Source organism: Diaporthe citri, assembly GCF_014595645.1.
Source record: "Diaporthe citri strain NFHF-8-4 chromosome Unknown scaffold_1, whole genome shotgun sequence".
Lineage (NCBI taxonomy): Eukaryota > Fungi > Ascomycota > Sordariomycetes > Diaporthales > Diaporthaceae > Diaporthe > Diaporthe citri.
This window is the reverse complement of record NW_025064846.1, coordinates 1,651,900-1,669,873: the sequence shown is the minus strand read 5'-3', so window position 1 is coordinate 1,669,873 and position 17,974 is coordinate 1,651,900. Positions and strand designations below refer to the sequence as shown.

Genomic DNA, 17,974 nt, shown 5'->3' with positions numbered 1-17,974 from the left:
CACAAGCTGGCATTCCCGTCTTGCATGGTCAAGGCATGGAGATTTGGCCATTGAGGACTCGCTGGGCCCACAAGGGCATCTTGTTTCTTTTCTATGGGACGCTGTTTCACTCTATCTATGATACCGTGAGGGTGGATGGTGTATGTAATCTCGCTACTGAAACAAAAAAGTACTCCCGCTATGAAGGCAGCGGACTGAATGCACAGTCGTGAAAGGCCACGGTCGTCTTTGTCTAGTCTTCAAGGCCGTTTTGGATCACGAACCACCAGCCTGCTGGGTCTCAGTGGCTTCGCCCTCCTGTTCGGTAGACTCCCCTTCAGTGTCCTGTGCAGCCGCAGCAGCAGAAACCACCTGCGTAGGGTCCTCAGTTGCTGCAGGTGCCTGTTCCGCTGTGGGTACTTGGGCCTCGCTGTCCGTCTTTGGACGTTCCGGGGCTTTCCTCATTTCCAGGACATCACCGGCATCTGGCAGATCCTGGCCGTCTAGCTGCTGCTTCTCCGACCAAGAGAAGGCGTCCGAAAGATTGACCGCCACAAAGCTCTTGGGGAGCTTGACGGTGTGGAACTTGGCACGCAACGTCTCGATGACCTCCTTCCAGTCACAGTGCGGCGTCAGGGTCCTCCTCTGCGCGCAGCTGATGCAGTGCTTGCTATCGAGCTGGACGTCCAGCGGATCATAGACGTGACATCCTGGGCTGATGGCAATGCGGATGCTGTAATTGAAGGTGGGATAGCCCTCGCCTGTGGCGGCGCCTTGTGGCTGATTGGTCTCGGACTCGTAAAGCTCAAAGCAGATCTGTGAGAGATAGTCCAGCTCCGGAATGGTGCTGCGTTTGATTTTAGTCTCAATGCCGCCTTCGAGGATGCAGTTGAGGAGGGTGTAGATGTGAGATTCTTTGGTGAAGTAGAAGAAGCACTTCGCGTCGTCCGAGGCTTGCATCTCTTCCAGGTCGGAGACAATTTCTCGCAGGAGCGGAAGGGAGGTAAGCAAGCCAATCTCGAGCTGTGGATGTCACAGTCAGTACCGCCACCCCGTTTCTCGTGAGACAAGAAATCACATACCTTTTCGCTGTCAGATATACCGTACTCCTGGGGGCAGATGAAGTCGAACAGGACTTTGGCAAGCTGGTACAACTCCCGCAGTAGCTCAAAACGATCATCGGTCTTCGCCTTGGTCTGGCTTTCGGGCGAGCCCCTCTGAAGGCCAAAGTACTTTTCTGCATCCCCCACAATGTCTGCCTTCCGCATGCTGCTGCCCATGGATGACCTTCTGAATAAACGCCTGACCCTATGGTCATCCCTCTCGCCATCTCTGGCAGAGCCCTTCTCCCCGTTCTTGCCGTCCTCGGACGACTTGGCGGGCTGCTGAGATTCCTTACCAGCTTGAGCCGACTTGCCGTCTTGGTCTGTTGCGACGACGCCATGCTTGCGGAACTCCTCAACCAGTTCCTTAGTTGGCCTGAATACCCACTCTAGGAATTGACGGTTGTGAAGCGCGTCAAATTTCATCGTGTCGTATAGCTCGGAGATCTTGCTAGGGTCTACCTTCTCACCGTCACAGAACTCCGTGAACAGCTTCTCCCATCGTTCGCGGAACAGCTCGGCGTCTTCTCCGCAACACCATCGGGCTTGGATCTCATTAACCGCCGTGACCTGGGATAGTGAAGACGCCATTGAGTGGACGGAGCCAGACGAGCCCTCGCCAGCCTTGAGCTTTTCTGAGCTACCTGGGTTGGGAAACCGCGTTGCGAATTCACAGCTCCGCTGCGCAACTTGCTGAAGTTGAAATGCATGACCCGGCGATGGAAGTTCATCAACTGAACAACGCGGGTCTGCACCTCGGCCGGCTCGGGCATGTTCTCTGGCCAAGCGAACTGTGGCGGTCGTTCGTTACCCTTGCGGAGGAGACCCTTGAGCTTCTTCTTGACCTTGTCCATTTCGTCCTTCGCAGCATTGGAGTCATCCAGAAGGTCCTTCCGAATCTGAATGAAATCCTCTGGAAGGTCTGTGCGGTCCAAAAAGGCAGACGACCAAATCTGGGCACTCGTCGTCACTCGTCTCTCTGAGCTGCTGAAGACATGTATCTCATCAAGGACGTCACGGTTCAGAATCGCCAGGTCATTGCGCATGTTTTCACCTAGCTCTTGTGCTTGGTAACGGGCTGAATGCGTTGGCTCACCTCCCCACTTCACGATCAGTTGCAACTTATCGAGAACGAGACCATTCTCTGCAGCTGTGATCTTCGACATTGTGACACCTGAAAGAGAATCGTGGCGCTTGGGAGGGAAGCGTGGCTTATTCTCAGTGCTGGAAAGCTCGTTTCCTGAATTTGAGGCCTCGGGCACTTCTTCAGTGGTTTGTGAACTTGTTTCCCTCGGAGAAACTTGCTTCTCGTCAACCGGGGTCATCTCTTCGTTCTTTTTCTTGCGGAACATTGGCTTGATCTGAACCTTGGTGCCTGGCCAGCTGCTCTTCTTGACCAGGACGTTCCGCAGCGCCCTAAGCTTATCGCGGTCCTCTCCGCCAGCCCTCATGGCTTTCTCGACGGCTTCGAGGACGCTCGCCAGTGCTGGCTCACCAATGAGGAGTACCTCCTCTTGATGGCCTCTGAGCAATTCGATAAATGGATCGGTGTGGAACGTAAACTTGAACTTCTGCTTCGGCGTACGATCGGCGTGTCGAATGACCGACACCATGCCTTTGAGCTTCCAAGAGTGTTTGGGTGGAGGTGGCGGCGGTGTATGCACATCCTCTTCTTCTGTCGCTAGTTCCTGGAGATTTGGCGTGACCGGCACAGTCCCTGCCGCCGAGGACGACTTGCTGTTAACGAGAGGCTCGGAAAGGGGCAGTAGAGGACTCGTAGCGCCGCTCCCGGCCTTGGACGCGGTGACGACCTCTGACTTTGGAGCTGGGTCCGGAACGGGTGAGTGTGCGGCCCTGACGTCTTGCGTCGACTTGGGCCCTTGAATACCAGTGGCTGATTTCTGGTTCGGCAGCATTCCGGTAAGAGGGGTCTCCTTGGGGCCCTTCTCTTGGGTGCCGAAAGTCGCGGCCCTGGACATTGGATCGACATCCGATATAGCAGGAGAGGGCATGGGCGGCGTCATTGCCCCTCGACGTACTCTTTCCTTGATGAAGATCTCCTTCATGATATTTGCACATCGATCGTAATAGTCATCATTGTCTTTGACGAAGCTCCACCCGTTGACATCGATGACATAGCTCTTCCCATCGGCTCGCAGCAGATCAAAGCCACAGACGCGCTGGCCAAAGGTCGTCGCAATCCTACTTGCAACACTCTTTTCCAGGTCAGTGAGATGAGCCACATAGCGGACCTCTTTGCCGTGCGTGTTGCGCCGGACGACACCGTCGACGACAGGTGACTTTCGAGTCTCCGCATGACAATAGCTGGGACCAACTGTGTATGCCTTCACATCTTCTGCGTTCACGACTCTCATAAACTTTTCGTAAAGGAAGCTCTCCGCCGGCTGAGTGATGCAGCGCGGGACCTTGAGGTCGGGCACGAACTCGGAGCTCTTGTTCCCGATCTTCCTGAACAATTTTCTCGCGCCTCCGGGATAGTCAGGGTCGTCATTGGGGAAGTAGACGATGATGTTGTGATCCTCGCCGCTCACGGGCTTCTCGACGAAAGGCTTCTTAAGCAGTGCGCCGTCGACGCTGAGTATGTCACCATCATCCAGCAGCTCTACCTTCCGGGGCAATTTCATCTTTTCTGGGTCAGTGGGAGTCGGTTCCAGGGAGATGCCAGTAACGTCCTCGATATGCTTCGCCAACTCGGGAGTCAGGATACGGGATCCGCCGTCACGGTTCACTTCCAAGCGTTTTGGGGTTGGGACGTCGATCTTGTCTAAGAGATGGAGACAAAGACGTCGGTCCCATAGAACCTGCTGCATGGGCACATCATTGACACAAAATGGCTTCCGTGCCTTGACATAGGCGATTGCCTTTTCAAGTGGAAATCCGTCAGAGTAGAATGATATCAAGTAGTCACTGCGTCCAGCAAGATTAGCAAAGCTCAACTGTGGGGGAAACAGACACCAGGGCGGTCGACTGCTCGACAGTGGACACATACCACACGGGCCAGTTCTCAATATCTGTTGACATGGTATTAGCAATTGGATCCTGATAGGATAAGTCACGCTCATACCTTCGTCTAGGATAACTTTGTCTCCAAATATCTTAACATCGAATTCCCGATTCGCAAGAAGACGATTCAGGATGTTTCTGCTGGGCTTGCTCCTGGCCTTGACGTCCAAGGCACACACGCCGATGAGGCCCAATGGCGCGGGTTTCGCTGTTGGTTATGTCAGCTTTCGCCTTGATACAAGTGTTGTGCGGGAGTGTTGACCAACCCTCCTCCTTCTCCCTATGGTGAGGTGTCCGGTCACCGCTTGGACTGTGGCTGCTAGCCGCGGTACTACCGCTGAGTCTTCGCTTAGCACGACTTCTTTCTCTGATTGGTTGAGGCCTGGGGGCGCCAGAAGGGTCAGAGCGAGGTGGTTGCGGGTGATTCCTCTTAGGGGGGTCGGCGAGATGTTGATATTGATCTCGGGGAGCAAGGTTTCCTCCAGGCGTGCCCTGACTGCCAGTAGTAACGGTCACGTTCGATACACCGGTCTCGCCTTGTTTCCCAGATGAAGAGGCGATGATACCGGACACGGAGCGATGGGTGCCGGCAGAGCCAGTATCAGAGCCAGTAACCGATGCTGCTGAGCTTGGTATGCCGCGAGCGGAGGCCATAGAGTAGATGGAAGAGACACTCATGCGCTTGAGTTCCTTGTCAGCCTCGGAGAAGGAAGAGCGTGAAGACGGCATAGCGGGGTCAGGCAGCGGGTGGTCGCCGACGTAGTCCGCAGAAGTGCCAGGATTCAAGCGAGGGGTCTCCGACTCCTGGTCGTCGCTGGCAGCGACGACGTCACGCAGGGAACTGGAGCTTTGAGTGGAGCTGGTCTCGGCCGTGCGAGACCTCAGGGAGACCGCATCATCGTTCCCTGTATCAGCGTTGATGGTGTCGAGGCTGCTTTGAGCCAGAGGTGCGCGTGGGCTCTTTATGGGCCGGGCTGGGGGCGGCATGGACGAACTCGCGGCCACGTCTGCAGTCCCAGGTTCGGTGGCATTGCCCCCTTGACCGGCGGAGGGGTTGCTCTTGACGGAGGAGACGGGGGACTTCGGTGAGTGAGCCGGGCCACTGGTGGATGTGTCTCCCGGAGCGTGGTTTTCAGGTGTGGCCGGGTCGGGAGTGTGGCCTGGTGGCGGTGGCGGTTGATCCATGACCGAGCTACAGTCTCATGCAGCGGCCGACCTCCAATCAGCAGACACTAAGAGTGCCGTGTAATGTAATGCTTTCGGGTGTAGTGAGTGAGGTGAGTCGAGGCCGTGTGAGGATGAGAGTGAGGCAAAGTTGAATGGAGCGGAGTGGGCACTGGTTTTGAATGGAGCCTTCCTTGCTGGCGGCCAGATCTCGCTCCCAGAGGAGCACGGCTAGCGGCTTCCACTGGCTTGAGTCGTAGGTTCTGACCTGGGCTGTTTAGGTTAAGGCTTGGCGTCGAAATCGAAATACCTGTTCGTAAATGATCAGGCCAACGCCATATCATCCAAGGTAGTGCCGTTTATCACGAGCCTCGAGGTCGGAACTTTGTTGTCGCCAGCCCTGGAGGATGCTGCATGTACCTAGGTACCTACAGTGGCACACTACTAACCTACTTCAGGTGTGTCATGTATCTATTTCAGGGCCTGCATTGCCCCCCGTAACACCTCCTCAACCCAGATGGTATTGTCAGATGCCACGAGCAGGTCAGTCGACGCAGGAAAGCAGCTGGAATACGGCCGGTATCCTTCTTGTCAGGTGTCATCTCCCTCGTCTCAAAGAACCTTTTTTTGCAACAGATGCTGCTGCAACTACACCTTGGAGAAATGGCAGGTCCAGCCGGGGGTTTTGTTCTTGATGACGTGCGCTGCAACCAGTGGACTGCAGCGAACGGGAGGGGCACGTCGGGGGCGTTCGCAGCAACAGCAAGCCTCGGGTTTAATCTTGCGCATGCGTGGGAGCTCCCGGATGTAGCCCAGACAACCATTGGGTACCTAGGTAGGTGCTCCAAGTCCATTCACGGTATTAAATTGTAGTGACTTACCAGCAAGGTATACGTACCACTTGCGTGGGGTGTAAGAGACATTAATCTACCTACAGTAGGTACAATAGACTTCAGTGCACAACACACTTCACCACATTGGTCTTTCATCTCGCATCTTGCACCATACGCGAACAAAATTACCGCCGTGCAACATCGAAACTTTTTTTTTTTTTTCCTTCCTCTCGCCTCTCACAAATTCCAGACCCGGGGCAGGTAGGCATCCAGTCTATTTCAGGCAGCCGATGTTCCTTCAGAAGGCCTCCATCACCAGTTGTTTGTTGGCAGCAGAAGTATCACCCGCCCAACGACACCCAGGCCCCTTGCAGACTGCTGCTTGAACAGCTTGGGCCAGAGATCGGACACCCACTCCAACCTTACTCAACCACTCAATGCTTGAATTCGCACCATGTTTAGACCCCAGCCAAGTCAGAAGTGTCATGGCCTGGATTGTACTATATCTCAGTCTATCGAGCTGGGTATCCCGGTTCTTGATGACCTCTGGCTCGAAAAGATCTCACAAGAAAGTGCTGGTAGCAGCTACGACTGTCTCGTTGAGGGCAAGATGAGAGAGACCAGCAACTTCAATCGGCACCAGCAGAAGAGCATCCCCATTCTTTTCCGTTGGTCCTCGACTGGGGCCAGCGTCAAGGGCCAGACTAATTCTGTCTACGCAACACAAAACCCACCCAACATTTCACCCCATCCCAGTGGCCTCGCATGGGTCCAACAATGTTGGGATCCTTCGGAATCCCCTCCTGTATCTCCACCAGGTCAAACCCCCACTTTGCTCCCTCCTTCTTTACAGCCTCGTTAGTGTGGGTATGGCTCTCACCCCAAAGCAGAGCCCCAGTCTCCGGGTCCACGATGCTCGCGCGCGCGATCCGGGCGAGGTCCTCATGGGCGTTGGTTGCAAGGACGTAGCCGCCCGGACCAACAAACTCGCTGCACATCTTGAAGAACTCGGCGATAGGTAGGTGCTCAATGACCAAAGTGCTGATCAGTCCTTGGGCCTGGCCTGGTACGGGAGTACCAACACCCATCTTCTTCTCAAGCGGGTTGTACACCTTGAAAGAGAGGCTCCCTGGTAGCAAGTTGGCAGGTAGCTCAGACGAGGCCTGATTGCATCGTCTTTCGGCGACTTCCAACATGGCAGGGGTCGCGTCGAGGCCGATAATCTCGGCGCCCGGGAGCATCGCCATCAATTTGAGCGTGTTGCGCCCCGTACCGCAGCCAAAGTCGACAACCCTGAGGGGGCCTGTAGATGAGCCGTGGCTTTGCACGAGTAGAGAGGTGAATTTTGGAAGGAGTGTCTCCAGTCCGGTGTCGTCAAGGCCTCGCAGATTATTGGCACGCTCTTGGTCGTAGCTGGTACTCCATTTGGAGTACAGCTCTTGGACGGGGAGGGAGTGGATTTCAGTGGAAGCCATTCTTGGAAAAGGGAAGAAGTAAAGCTAACGACTTGATTGCTCCGGTATACTGCCAATTCACGAGCATCAGGAATCCAGGCGTGAGGTTGTGCTTTAAGTATGCATTCTCGCGTCACACCATTCTCGCGAGAGCTACCTATGATCAACCGTCTCGATCCCGAACTGTACAACATGAAAACCTGTATTGTGATATCGGAGCAACGTGCTCTACGGTGTCATCAATGCGAAGATCCGTCCAAAGCCAATTCTGATCTGCAAATGCCAATATTGGTATATGCATGCCAATACAGCGCCAATGCAAATTGACCCTTTGCACTTTCAGCCAATGAATACCTGGTGCATCAAGCATCGTGTGTGTGACGTTAGTGCTAGACAACGGCTGATTAACCTGTTATAACTTCGGCCATGGTAATACCCAATGCTCAAAGTGCCGTCCAGATGTCCTGGCTGGACGCTTCCATTCATGTTTTTTGCCTTGATGATCTCTCGTCTCACGTTCGGATATAAGTTAGTCTCCGATTCCAAGTTACGCCCAAATTTGCCCCATGGCTGACTTCCGAGCAACAACAATGGAGGCCGACGAGTCCTGCATGTCACCACCGAGACGTCGCATATCCTATCGTGCCCTGATGCTGGACTATGGCTGGGTGGACCGCGATATTCTCGAATACCGGTACTCTAGCTCCGGGACGGTCGAGGATCCTTTCGTTGTTAACTGGACACACAACGACCCTAGTGACCCAAAGCAGTTCAGCCAGACCGGACGATGGATTTGGACGGGCTTGGTGTCTTTGGCTACATTTGTAGTGGCTCTGGCTACGAGTGCATACACAGCTCCTTCTACTCAGATCGTGCACACCTTCTCAGTCAGTGAGCTGGTTTTCGAGCTGGGGCTATCAGCTTTTATTCTGGGGTAAGGCTTCATACTTATCCTTTTACACATCGACCCAGACTGTATGATCTTGCTCATATGTACGTATTTTTGTGCTCATACTTGTAGGTTTGCAGTTGGGCCCGTCATCTGGGGTCCATTGAGTGAGCCGTATGGCCATCGGCTTGTGTTCACTTCCACCGTCAGTTCCCTCCTTCTCTCCTGTCAAGTGAAGTGCTTGTGTGCTGATACTGATACTCAATGCTGCTAGTACTTGGCCTTTACTCTGTTTACTGCAGGATGTGCCTTGGCCCCCGCAGCCGAGGGCCTTTTCATTCTGAGGTTCATCGCAGGTGCATTTGGTTCGTCGCCATTGACCATTGCAGGCGGTATCCTTGCAGACATTTGGCCCGATGAACAGCGAGGTGTCGCCATGATATTCTTTTCTTCGGCACCCCTGTTCGGTCCCTCCCTTGGCCCAATCGTTGGTGAGTTTCTAAGGGAGGCAGCGGGATGGAGACGGGTTCTGGGACTGCTGTAAGTCGACACTCCTCCACCTTCCAGTCAAGGCTTCATAGATACATTGTTATGCTTACTACTAATATCATGATGCCAGTGCGATACTGTGAGGTTTATTTTCTCTATTCATGGCCATGAACTTCTCCGAAACATTTGCTCCCGTACTGCTTGTTCGAAGAGCGCGGCGACTCTCGAAGGTCAAAGGTCGTGTATATATATCGAAAATAGATAAGAACCGTCAGAAGAAGACTTTCCTAGCCACCATCAAGATAGCCCTGGTCCGGCCATGGGTGCTTCTTTGCCTCGAACCTATCGTCTTGTTGCTGACCATTTGCATAGCGATCCTGTATGGCACGGTGAGTTACTCGCTGCTGTGCCCCTTGACATGAATTACGCTCACAGGCGAATTAACTATACCTTTTCTTCGCCGCCTTCGCCATAATCTACCAAGAATATTGTGGCTGGGACCAACGAATTGGAGGTCTCTCGTTTCTCGGTCTTGCTGTGGGAATCGCCATTGGCATCCTTGCCGCCCTCTACCTGACCATTCGCTCAAACAAGATCAATAAAAGCGGCGAAGGCCACTCTTTTGACCCATAGAAACGCCTACCAATGTCCCTGGTCGGCTGTGTCGCCATTCCTATCGGTCTGTTCTGGTTTGCTTGGACAAATGACCCTTCCTCCTCCTGGCTCATCTCCATTGCAGCCCAAGCACCCTTCGGTTTTGGCTTCGTCCTTGTCTACATCTCTATCCAGAACTACCTCGTCGACGCATATACCATATACGCTGCCAGTGTGCTTGCCGCAAAAGCCATGCTGAAGTCTGTCTTCGGCGCCGCCTTTCCACTTTTCACAGGCGTAAGCTACTTACACATGCCATACCATTTCATTTCATTCCTGGTATTTCACCCGCAGAATACAAGAGCTGATATAAAACGCCTTTTTGCGTGTGACGATACATAGTACATGTACCGCGGCCTCGGAATTCATTGGCCGAGTTGCGTTCCAGGCTTCCTGGCTCTGGCCTGTGTGCCGTTCCCTTTCATATTCTACCGATATGGAGAGCGGTTGCGCAAGAAATGCCGCTTTGCGGCCGAGGCAGCCAAGCATTTGCGTGAGCCGGGGCAACGGTAATCCGAAGCAATAGACAGCACAAATCTGGGAACTTTGGTCGAATTGGTAAATAAAGCCAGACTCTGCGGTCTTTAAGCCTGCATTAGTTGTCAAATATGAAAAGAAAGGGTGTCAATGGCATATATTTGTCGACAACTGTACTTCATCATCTTCCTGAATTATCGGGAGCAAAGTAGTGTCATCAGGAAGGGGCCCGGGGTATAAGAGATTGAAATATGTTTCTCTCTCAGTTTTCGAACACAATTTCTACAAACAAGGAATCCGTTTGGGTGGCCCGTAACTACTAGTCCCAAGCATCCCTCTTTGTTAAATCTCCCGCCATTGTGGCATTGTTTAGACTGCGTAATTTGCAGGCAGAAGTAAAACATGTTAATTTTCCTTCAGATTCAGAAGTCAAAGTCATTGTCCTAAATTATTTGGTCATCCTGCAATTCATATAAGGAATGGACCTTCTGTAGACATACTATACTGCCTCTAGTACCTACTTTCGGGCCCTGAGCAGTGGGACCTCAGTACACGGTAAGTGGATAAGCACCTAAGTGGTGCGATAAGATAAGATAAGATAACGGTCCAAATTTCTGCGACTGCATCGCCAAACTACAATAGTTTTGAGTTGGCACAACATGATCAGACACTCGGTGGTAATTACTTGATTATCAGGGCTGGCTCAAGATGCCTCACTCCGAGCAGAATGACGCTCCGCTTGTCAAGCGCCAGAGAGTCGGCGCCCCAGCCAAATCTGCCTCCCAAGCACCAAAAGGATCCAGAATATTTGCGCCGTTCAGGGTAAGCCAATGCGCCTTGCCTCATGCTTTGCTCTCAGCTCCGCTAGAGTCGACCTGCTGACGATGCCCTCCAACAGACCGTCGGCCTGGTCTCCCCGACCACTGTTCCCTTCACATCAATACCCCTGGGCAAAACAACCTTCCAGATAACCACCTCAGTGGGCCGATCTCTCCAGACATACGATCTTAAGCGCGGCCTGAACCTCGTCTTCATCACTCGTCCCCAGGCCCCCGCCGATGTAACAGCAACATACGCTTGGAAGGAGAAGGTATTTGCTGCCTGGGGCGACTCGCGCAATGGCGGCCCTCAAGGGCTCTGGATCTTCCAGCGGGGCAAGAAGGTCGCAGAACTGCCGCTGCCCAGCGACCTTGACCAACCCATACGGCAGATTCTCATTTTCGGTTCTTGGATAGTGGCCTGCTGCTCGACGAGGATCGAGGCATGGAAGACCGCCACCTACGAACACTACACTACCCTGCACGCAGTGGCCTCGAAGACTGGAGACAACGAGCTGACTGGCGGCATTTGCAACATGCCAACCTACTTGAACAAGATCTTTGTCGGGCGCCGGGACGGCTGGGTCGAAATTTGGAACATCAGTACTGGAAAACTGGTTTATACCATTCTGCCTCCATCACAGAAGTGCGGCGCCGTTGCCTGCCTGGAGCCAACCCCAGCGCTATCGCTGCTCGCGATATCCTATTCGAACGGCCCTCTGATCATTCATGATGTTCTAATGGACAAGAGAGTAGTCCAATTAATGGCCGGTACGGAGGAGGCACCGGTCTCTGCGATCTCATTTCGAACGGATGGTCAGGGTGCAGGACAAGATGGGCGGAAGGACGGCGTGATGGCCACGGCAACGACGAAAAATGGCGACATTACGTTCTGGGACCTCAACAAAGGAGGCAGGATCATGGGTGTCCTTCGCAGCGCCCACAACCCGCCAGCAGTGGAGGGTGCCACCATCGGCGGCGGAGTGAGCAAGGTTGAGTTCCTTCCCGGCCAGCCAGTTATCATCACCAGCGGGTTGGACAACTCCTTGAAGTCGTGGATTTTCGACGAGAGTCCGTTCACGCCCGTACCGCGAATCTTACATTCACGAAGCGGACATTCTGGGCCGGTGACACGTCTCGAATTCCTGCCATCCGACTTTGATGGTTCTGAAGCTGGCAACAAATGGCTCTTGAGTGCTGGAAAGGACCGAAGCCTCTGGGGATGGAGTCTGCGCCGCGACGGCCAGAGCACGGAGTTGAGCCAAGGAGCCATTCGGAAGAAAGCGAAGAAGATTGGCATTTTGTCTCAGTCTGCTCTCAGCCATGGGCCGACAACCACCCTCGATGACCTAAAAGCACCCGAGATTACATGTATATCTTCATCGCTCAATCGCGACGGTGGTATGGGAGCTATTCCTGGCAAGCATCAAATCTGGCAGAAAGGAAACGTCCAGAAGAGGACCGATGCTGAGCTCAGCGCGATGACTGGTTGGGAAAGCGTAGTCACTGGGCACAAGGACGATCCCTATGCACGAACTTGGTTTTGGGGTCGAAAGAGGGCCGGTCGGTGGGCGTTCCAGACAGGTGATGGCATGAACGTCTCCACGGTCGCCATAAGTCCATGCGGCACCTTCGCGCTGGTAGGCTCAGAGGGCGGCAATATCGACATGTTCAACTTACAGTCAGGTGTGCACCGACAAAGGTTCCCATCACGACTGACCCCAGCGCAAGCCAGGCAACTCAGGATGCACCAGTTGAAACAGGCGGATTCTGTTCAGGAGCTCCAAGCCCGGTCGAGCATCAACTTCGCGCCAGGGACTGGAAAGCACACCAAGCCTGTGACCGGAATTGTGGTAGATTCGATGAACAAGCTTGTCATATCATGCTCCTTGGATGGGACGGTGAAGTTCTGGGAACTCCTTACCGGAAATTTACTGGAGCAGATTGATTGGGCTCCCATGACAAAGGTAACGGGCTGCAGGTATCACGCGGCGAACGACCTCATCGCCTTTTCTTGCGACGACAATTCCATCCGTGTGGTGGACATCGAAACCAAAAAGACTATCAGAGAATTCTGGGGCTGCAATGGTGCGATTAACGATTTCTGCTTCTCAAATGACGGTCGCTGGGTGATCGCGGCTTCACAAGACTGCATTGTGCGAATCTGGGACCTCCCCACCAGCCATCTCATTGATGCCTTCAAGTTCGAGACACCATGCACGGCGCTGGCCTTTTCAGGGACCGGAGAATACCTAGCGGTGTCGAATGCAGACCAGTTGGGGGTGAACATCTTCACGAACAAAGCCGTTTTCAAGCACATTCCGACGAGACAGATATCGGAGAGCGAGATCGGTCATATCTCGGGTCCCACAACCTCGGGCGAGGGTGGCCAGGGCTTGCTAGAGGCCGCGTTTGAAGAGTCCAGCGCAGAGGACGAGGCAGACGGTGTGGCAGCTCCAAGCCTAGACCAGCTGAGCGCTGACATGATGACCTTGAGTCTGGTGCCCAAGAGCAGGTGGCAGACTCTCCTGCACCTTGACCTGATCAAGAAGCGCAACAAGCCGACAGAGGCACCAAAGGCACCCGAGAAGGCACCCTTCTTCCTGCCGTCGGCAAACGGCGACAAAGCCCAGGGTTTGAATGCTCCAGCCAACGCGAAGGAAGAGGACGAATCCAAATCAAGAATCACCAAGCTCGACTGGAGCCGATCACAGGTGACTTTCTCGGCGAGGCTCCGCGACGGCGCTGTCAGTGGCAAATACGACGACTTCATCGAGCACATGAAGTCGCTGTCGCCGTCGGCAGCCGACCTCGAGCTCCGGTCGCTGTCCATTGGTGACGCCAGCGACAGCGAGGAGAACGAGTTGCTCCATTTCATCCGAGCGATGACGGCCAGGCTGGTAGCCAGACGAGACTACGAGCTGACGCAAGCTTGGATGACGGTGTTCTTGAAGCTGCATTTTGATGTCGTCATGGAGAGTGAAGTCCTGCTAAGGGAGCTGAAGACGTGGAAGAGCCACCAGGAGAAGGAGAAGGACCGGCTTGATACCCTCGTGGGCTACTGTGGCGGTGTCGTTGGTTTTATCAGGAGTCCCAGGACATAGCAGATACCAGGTCATTAATATGATGGATGTGATCGTCCACCTACCCATGTCGCGCGCTTATGGGATATGCCATTGCTGCCTGGATGGTAATTTGTCCATGAAAGCTGGATACGGGCAATCCTCCCGACCAATCGATCAAGCTGAGTGTGCCTTGCCCCTTGCAGACCTTAGTGAAGTTGCATTACTCTTTTGAGCCAAAATACGATGACAAGTGTATATCAGATTAGCCTGATCAAGTGATGGCCATGTATCAGAATACCCGCCATCTTCATCCTTCTCTCACTCCATCACCTGTCGCACCAGCATCCACCACCTGCTGCGCATCTTTCTTCTCCGTGACGAGCGTAGTCGCGCTATTCTGGCTCCCCTGGGTCCCAAGCCGAAGCCACGGGACGAACAGCACACTCACCGCGGCCATCCCGACGGATGCCTCGAACGTCCGGGTGTACTTCAGCATCGGGTGGGCCATGCCCTGGGCCGTTGTATCGGCGGAGCTGTATATGGCTGTGGCAATGCCCACTCCAACCGTTGCACTCAAGCGGTTGAGGGTGTTCTGTACGCCGGTTGCTAGGCCCTGCTGGTGTGCTGGCAGGCACTGCATCACATACATCTACGAGGACGTCAGCGTATCCACCACGACAGCGGCTTCAGAGAACGGGAGATAACTCACATTGGAGACGTTGGTCTGGAAGTCCGCGCCCACAACGTTAAGGATCAGCGCCGGGAACATGAACGCCCAGTATGAGCTATCAGCGTGCATCAGAGACAGGAGTATGTTGGCAGCGAGGTATGAGAGCGACCCGACGGCTGTAATCAGTGTGTTGTTGACTTTGTGCAACGTGTAGCCTATCAGAACGTTCCACAGCAGGCCGGCAATGGCTTGCGGGAGAAGGTGGACGGCGACGCTGAGGGGATCGTATCCCCGAATTTCTTGCATAAAAAATGCCAGGTAGAACGATGATGCTTGGAAGGACATGTATCCGAAGACAGTTGTCGCACCTATCGAGCTTACAGTCAGTCAAAGTCCTGGCGTAGAGTGCACTTTTATCACAGGACGAGGCCCATTCGACTCGAGGCTCAGGAATGCACTTACTTAATAAGGCGAAGTTGCGGTCTTTCCAGATAAAAGGAGGCATGAGTGGATGTGCACATTTCGTCTCCCAAAAGCCAAACACTACGATCAGGGCGACTCCGATGATGGTCAAAGGAAGAGTGATGGGAGATGTCCACCCTTCCTCCGGCCCGAGTGTGATACCAGCAGTCAACATGCCGGTCCCGAACAGGATGAGAGCCGCGCCCAAGGCATCGAACTTCCGAGCGAAAGCGGATAGCCTCTGCCTCAGGGGCTCTCCGGGCTCGAAGGCCTCAACGCTCGGGACCGCCCACAGAGCGTGCAGGAAGAAGACCGCGAAAAGGATCGCGATGAAGTAGAAAGAAGCGCGCCACTGCCGGAAAGTTAGCATTTTATTCATGGATAGTTGCGGTCAGCAGCAGTCGAGTGTCTTCACTTACGTTGAACAACCTCGCGGCTATGCCGCAAGTGATACTTCCCGCAACAGTCCCCAGCGACTTGCCAGCGGTGAAAGCAGAAAAGGCCAGGTTCTTGCGTTTACTCGGCTTTCCGTACGCCGCCCCTAGTATCCCACCAGCAGGTGGCACGATCATCGCAGAAGAGACACCAAGGACGCCAAGGACGATGTCCATCCAGAACGGGTTCTGCGCGAAGCCGACAAGCAGCACGAAGACGGCGTAGGAGCCCATGCCCCAGAGGAACAGCATCCTCCTGCCGAGCAGGTCGGACAGCTGGCCCAGCGCGAGCTGGAAGGAGCCGGCGGCCAGGGTCGTCGACGCCGCGATCCACGAGACCTGGCCCTGCGTCATCCCGAGCTCCCGGCCGATGGTGGCTGTGACCGTCGACGTGGCGCCCGTGAGGAACGGGTTCGACGCCATGGCGATGGTCGCCTGCGCCACGAAGGAGACCTCCTGCGCTGAGTTCCTGAAGCATGCCGGGCGGTTGCCGAGTTTCTGCCGGATGGACTCTGCCAGGGAGATGTGGGTGCTCTGCCGCTCGAGGTCGTCGCCTGGCCCTGGGCAGCTGCTGACGCTGACTTGTCGCACCCTTTCCGTGATCGCCTCGCGCGATGTAGGTCTTGTTGTTGCCTCACTGCCCGTGGAGGGCGTCTCGATTTCAGCTTTCTCTATATCTGCCATGGCCAAAAGCCAAGAGATAAACTCGTGGGTTTTCCAGATGATCAGAGAATTAGAAAATGAGGGACTCGAGACGAAAGCTGTTTAGTCCTGCCTGGAGCAGAAACAACTGAAACTGATCACGGATCGAGCTGGAAGGACGAGACTTATAGGCTGGAATGTGGCTGGATGCTTGAGCCCGTCAACATCTTCGGCTCTGTCGACTGTACATGCACCACGATGGACCTCATGCAAAGATGGAGTCATGCAGCAGACTACTGATGATAGACTCGAAGCCCTATCTGTGTGACCACAGAGTTGGTAAGGTTTAAAATGGTCCTTGAGAGACCAGGAGGTTGTGGCAGCAGCTTTACCGCCCTTTACTTCATTGCTATGGCAGAGATTAGCAGCCTCGCACTTGACTTCTGAAACACTTCATACGGCATTTTCACGATGGAAATGATGACGAATTACTTAGGTGTTGTCTCTATGGTGTATTTTCAAGCAGTACAAACTGTTCAATGTTGAACCGGAGCACGTGCCTGAGCAGAATCAAAATATCAATTCAGATGCAATCTTTCCACACCTCTGGACGTCGATAAGAATTCATGAATAGCCACCGACCCACTGCCCCCTGGACTGTCTTTAAGCCCACGCCTGATCAGAAAATGCAGCGACGGTGCTACTTTTCCGAGATGCAGTTCATGACAATGTCCCTAGGCTGCGTATGTGCCCTTCATAGAATGATGGCTCTGGTATTCCCGTAGATCCTAAACGTAGGTTACGATGTCGAATAATCGTGTCTGAAAGTGGACGAGGTCTGACTAGTGATCGGCTGTTGCTTACCACTGAACAACATTTATAGACTTTCGGGTGAGTCAAGCGGTGAAACACCTCCCTCTGTGAGCCTTAATCGGCGTCAAGAATCAGTTCCACGGTGAAACATAAATCCTCTTTCTATATTCGATGTTGGACGTTGAGGTTGAGATAAGGCAAGGACTGCGAATGTCATTTGACAATAGTCTTCTGGGATTATCTTTCTGGATTTCACATCGTTGTATGCTCCTAGATACACGTGCAGTTCATAAACTGTATCTAATAACTATGTCTTGGTAACTCTATCTTCTTTCAACCGTATCTCGCATCATCCCCAGGCACACAGCTAGATGTATTCGCTCCTGCTTAGAGAACGAGCTTACCTTTGAATTAATTAGTCGATAAGCTTTCGGCCAAATCCATATCTTCACCAGCGTGGGTTGTGCTTTGTTGTGGCCGAACTGCGAGAGCAAGATCTACGATTCAGAACCGGTCTCTCCGAGCCTCCGCTCTGAGCCTTCACACAGCAGCATGTGCAGAACCTGACGTCTTCACCGTACCGCCATAGACGCTGCCATCTGCACATGTTGGTACAACATGACTCAGTCCATGAGTATTCTTCTGCACCTTTGCGAGGCAACAACTCATGGGATAAGTCTATTCCGCTACGGAATATTGCAACTGCAACTGGATCACCCAGCTAATACGTCTCCAATTTATCAATACAAACCAGTACATCGCCTTGATAGAGTTGTAACTCTGTTTCAGCTAGCAGGCTTGCAGGCCATGAACATGCATTCGGTTTTCCTGGGGAAGTATGAGAGGTTCGTATTCAAGCACCCAGGTATTGAAAGGCTCATCTCGCCTCATGCGGACATTTCATAACTTGCTAGGTACTAAAAGCATTCCATAAAGGTCTCGGCAAGCGAGGCTCTGAGATACAAGGAAACAAACCCACACTCATGGTAACGGTTGAGAAGACA

At 53.6% G+C, this 17,974-nt stretch overlaps 5 protein-coding genes across 5 annotated transcripts; 2 read left to right on the top strand and 3 right to left on the bottom strand.

Moving 5' to 3' along the window:
• Positions 1-255: 255 nt before the first annotated feature.
• Positions 256-5,291, bottom strand: INS49_000446 (uncharacterized protein; the record flags this gene model as incomplete). Its single annotated transcript, XM_043161284.1, has 6 exons — positions 256-1,002; positions 1,062-1,652; positions 1,727-4,010; positions 4,093-4,114; positions 4,168-4,314; positions 4,373-5,291. 6 exons carry the CDS (start codon positions 5,289-5,291, stop codon positions 256-258), a joined length of 4,710 nt encoding a protein of 1,569 aa, XP_043029790.1.
• A 1,516-nt stretch (positions 5,292-6,807) lies between these two features.
• On the bottom strand, positions 6,808-7,578 carry INS49_000445 (uncharacterized protein; the record flags this gene model as incomplete). Its single annotated transcript, XM_043161283.1, has 1 exon — positions 6,808-7,578. The coding sequence occupies one exon, from the start codon at positions 7,576-7,578 to the stop codon at positions 6,808-6,810; it is 771 nt and encodes a 256-aa protein (XP_043029789.1).
• A 545-nt stretch (positions 7,579-8,123) lies between these two features.
• INS49_000444 (uncharacterized protein) lies at positions 8,124-9,897 on the top strand (the record flags this gene model as incomplete). The annotated part of the gene is made up of 5 exons (XM_043161282.1): positions 8,124-8,285; positions 8,871-8,937; positions 9,308-9,324; positions 9,569-9,826; positions 9,892-9,897. 5 exons carry the CDS (start codon positions 8,124-8,126, stop codon positions 9,895-9,897), a joined length of 510 nt encoding a protein of 169 aa, XP_043029788.1.
• An 877-nt stretch (positions 9,898-10,774) lies between these two features.
• INS49_000443 (uncharacterized protein) lies at positions 10,775-13,988 on the top strand (the record flags this gene model as incomplete). The annotated part of the gene is made up of 2 exons (XM_043161281.1): positions 10,775-10,888; positions 10,965-13,988. 2 exons carry the CDS (start codon positions 10,775-10,777, stop codon positions 13,986-13,988), a joined length of 3,138 nt encoding a protein of 1,045 aa, XP_043029787.1.
• A 268-nt stretch (positions 13,989-14,256) lies between these two features.
• Positions 14,257-16,199, bottom strand: INS49_000442 (uncharacterized protein; the record flags this gene model as incomplete). Its single annotated transcript, XM_043161280.1, has 4 exons — positions 14,257-14,598; positions 14,659-14,987; positions 15,082-15,433; positions 15,501-16,199. 4 exons carry the CDS (start codon positions 16,197-16,199, stop codon positions 14,257-14,259), a joined length of 1,722 nt encoding a protein of 573 aa, XP_043029786.1.
• Positions 16,200-17,974: the final 1,775 nt, after the last annotated feature.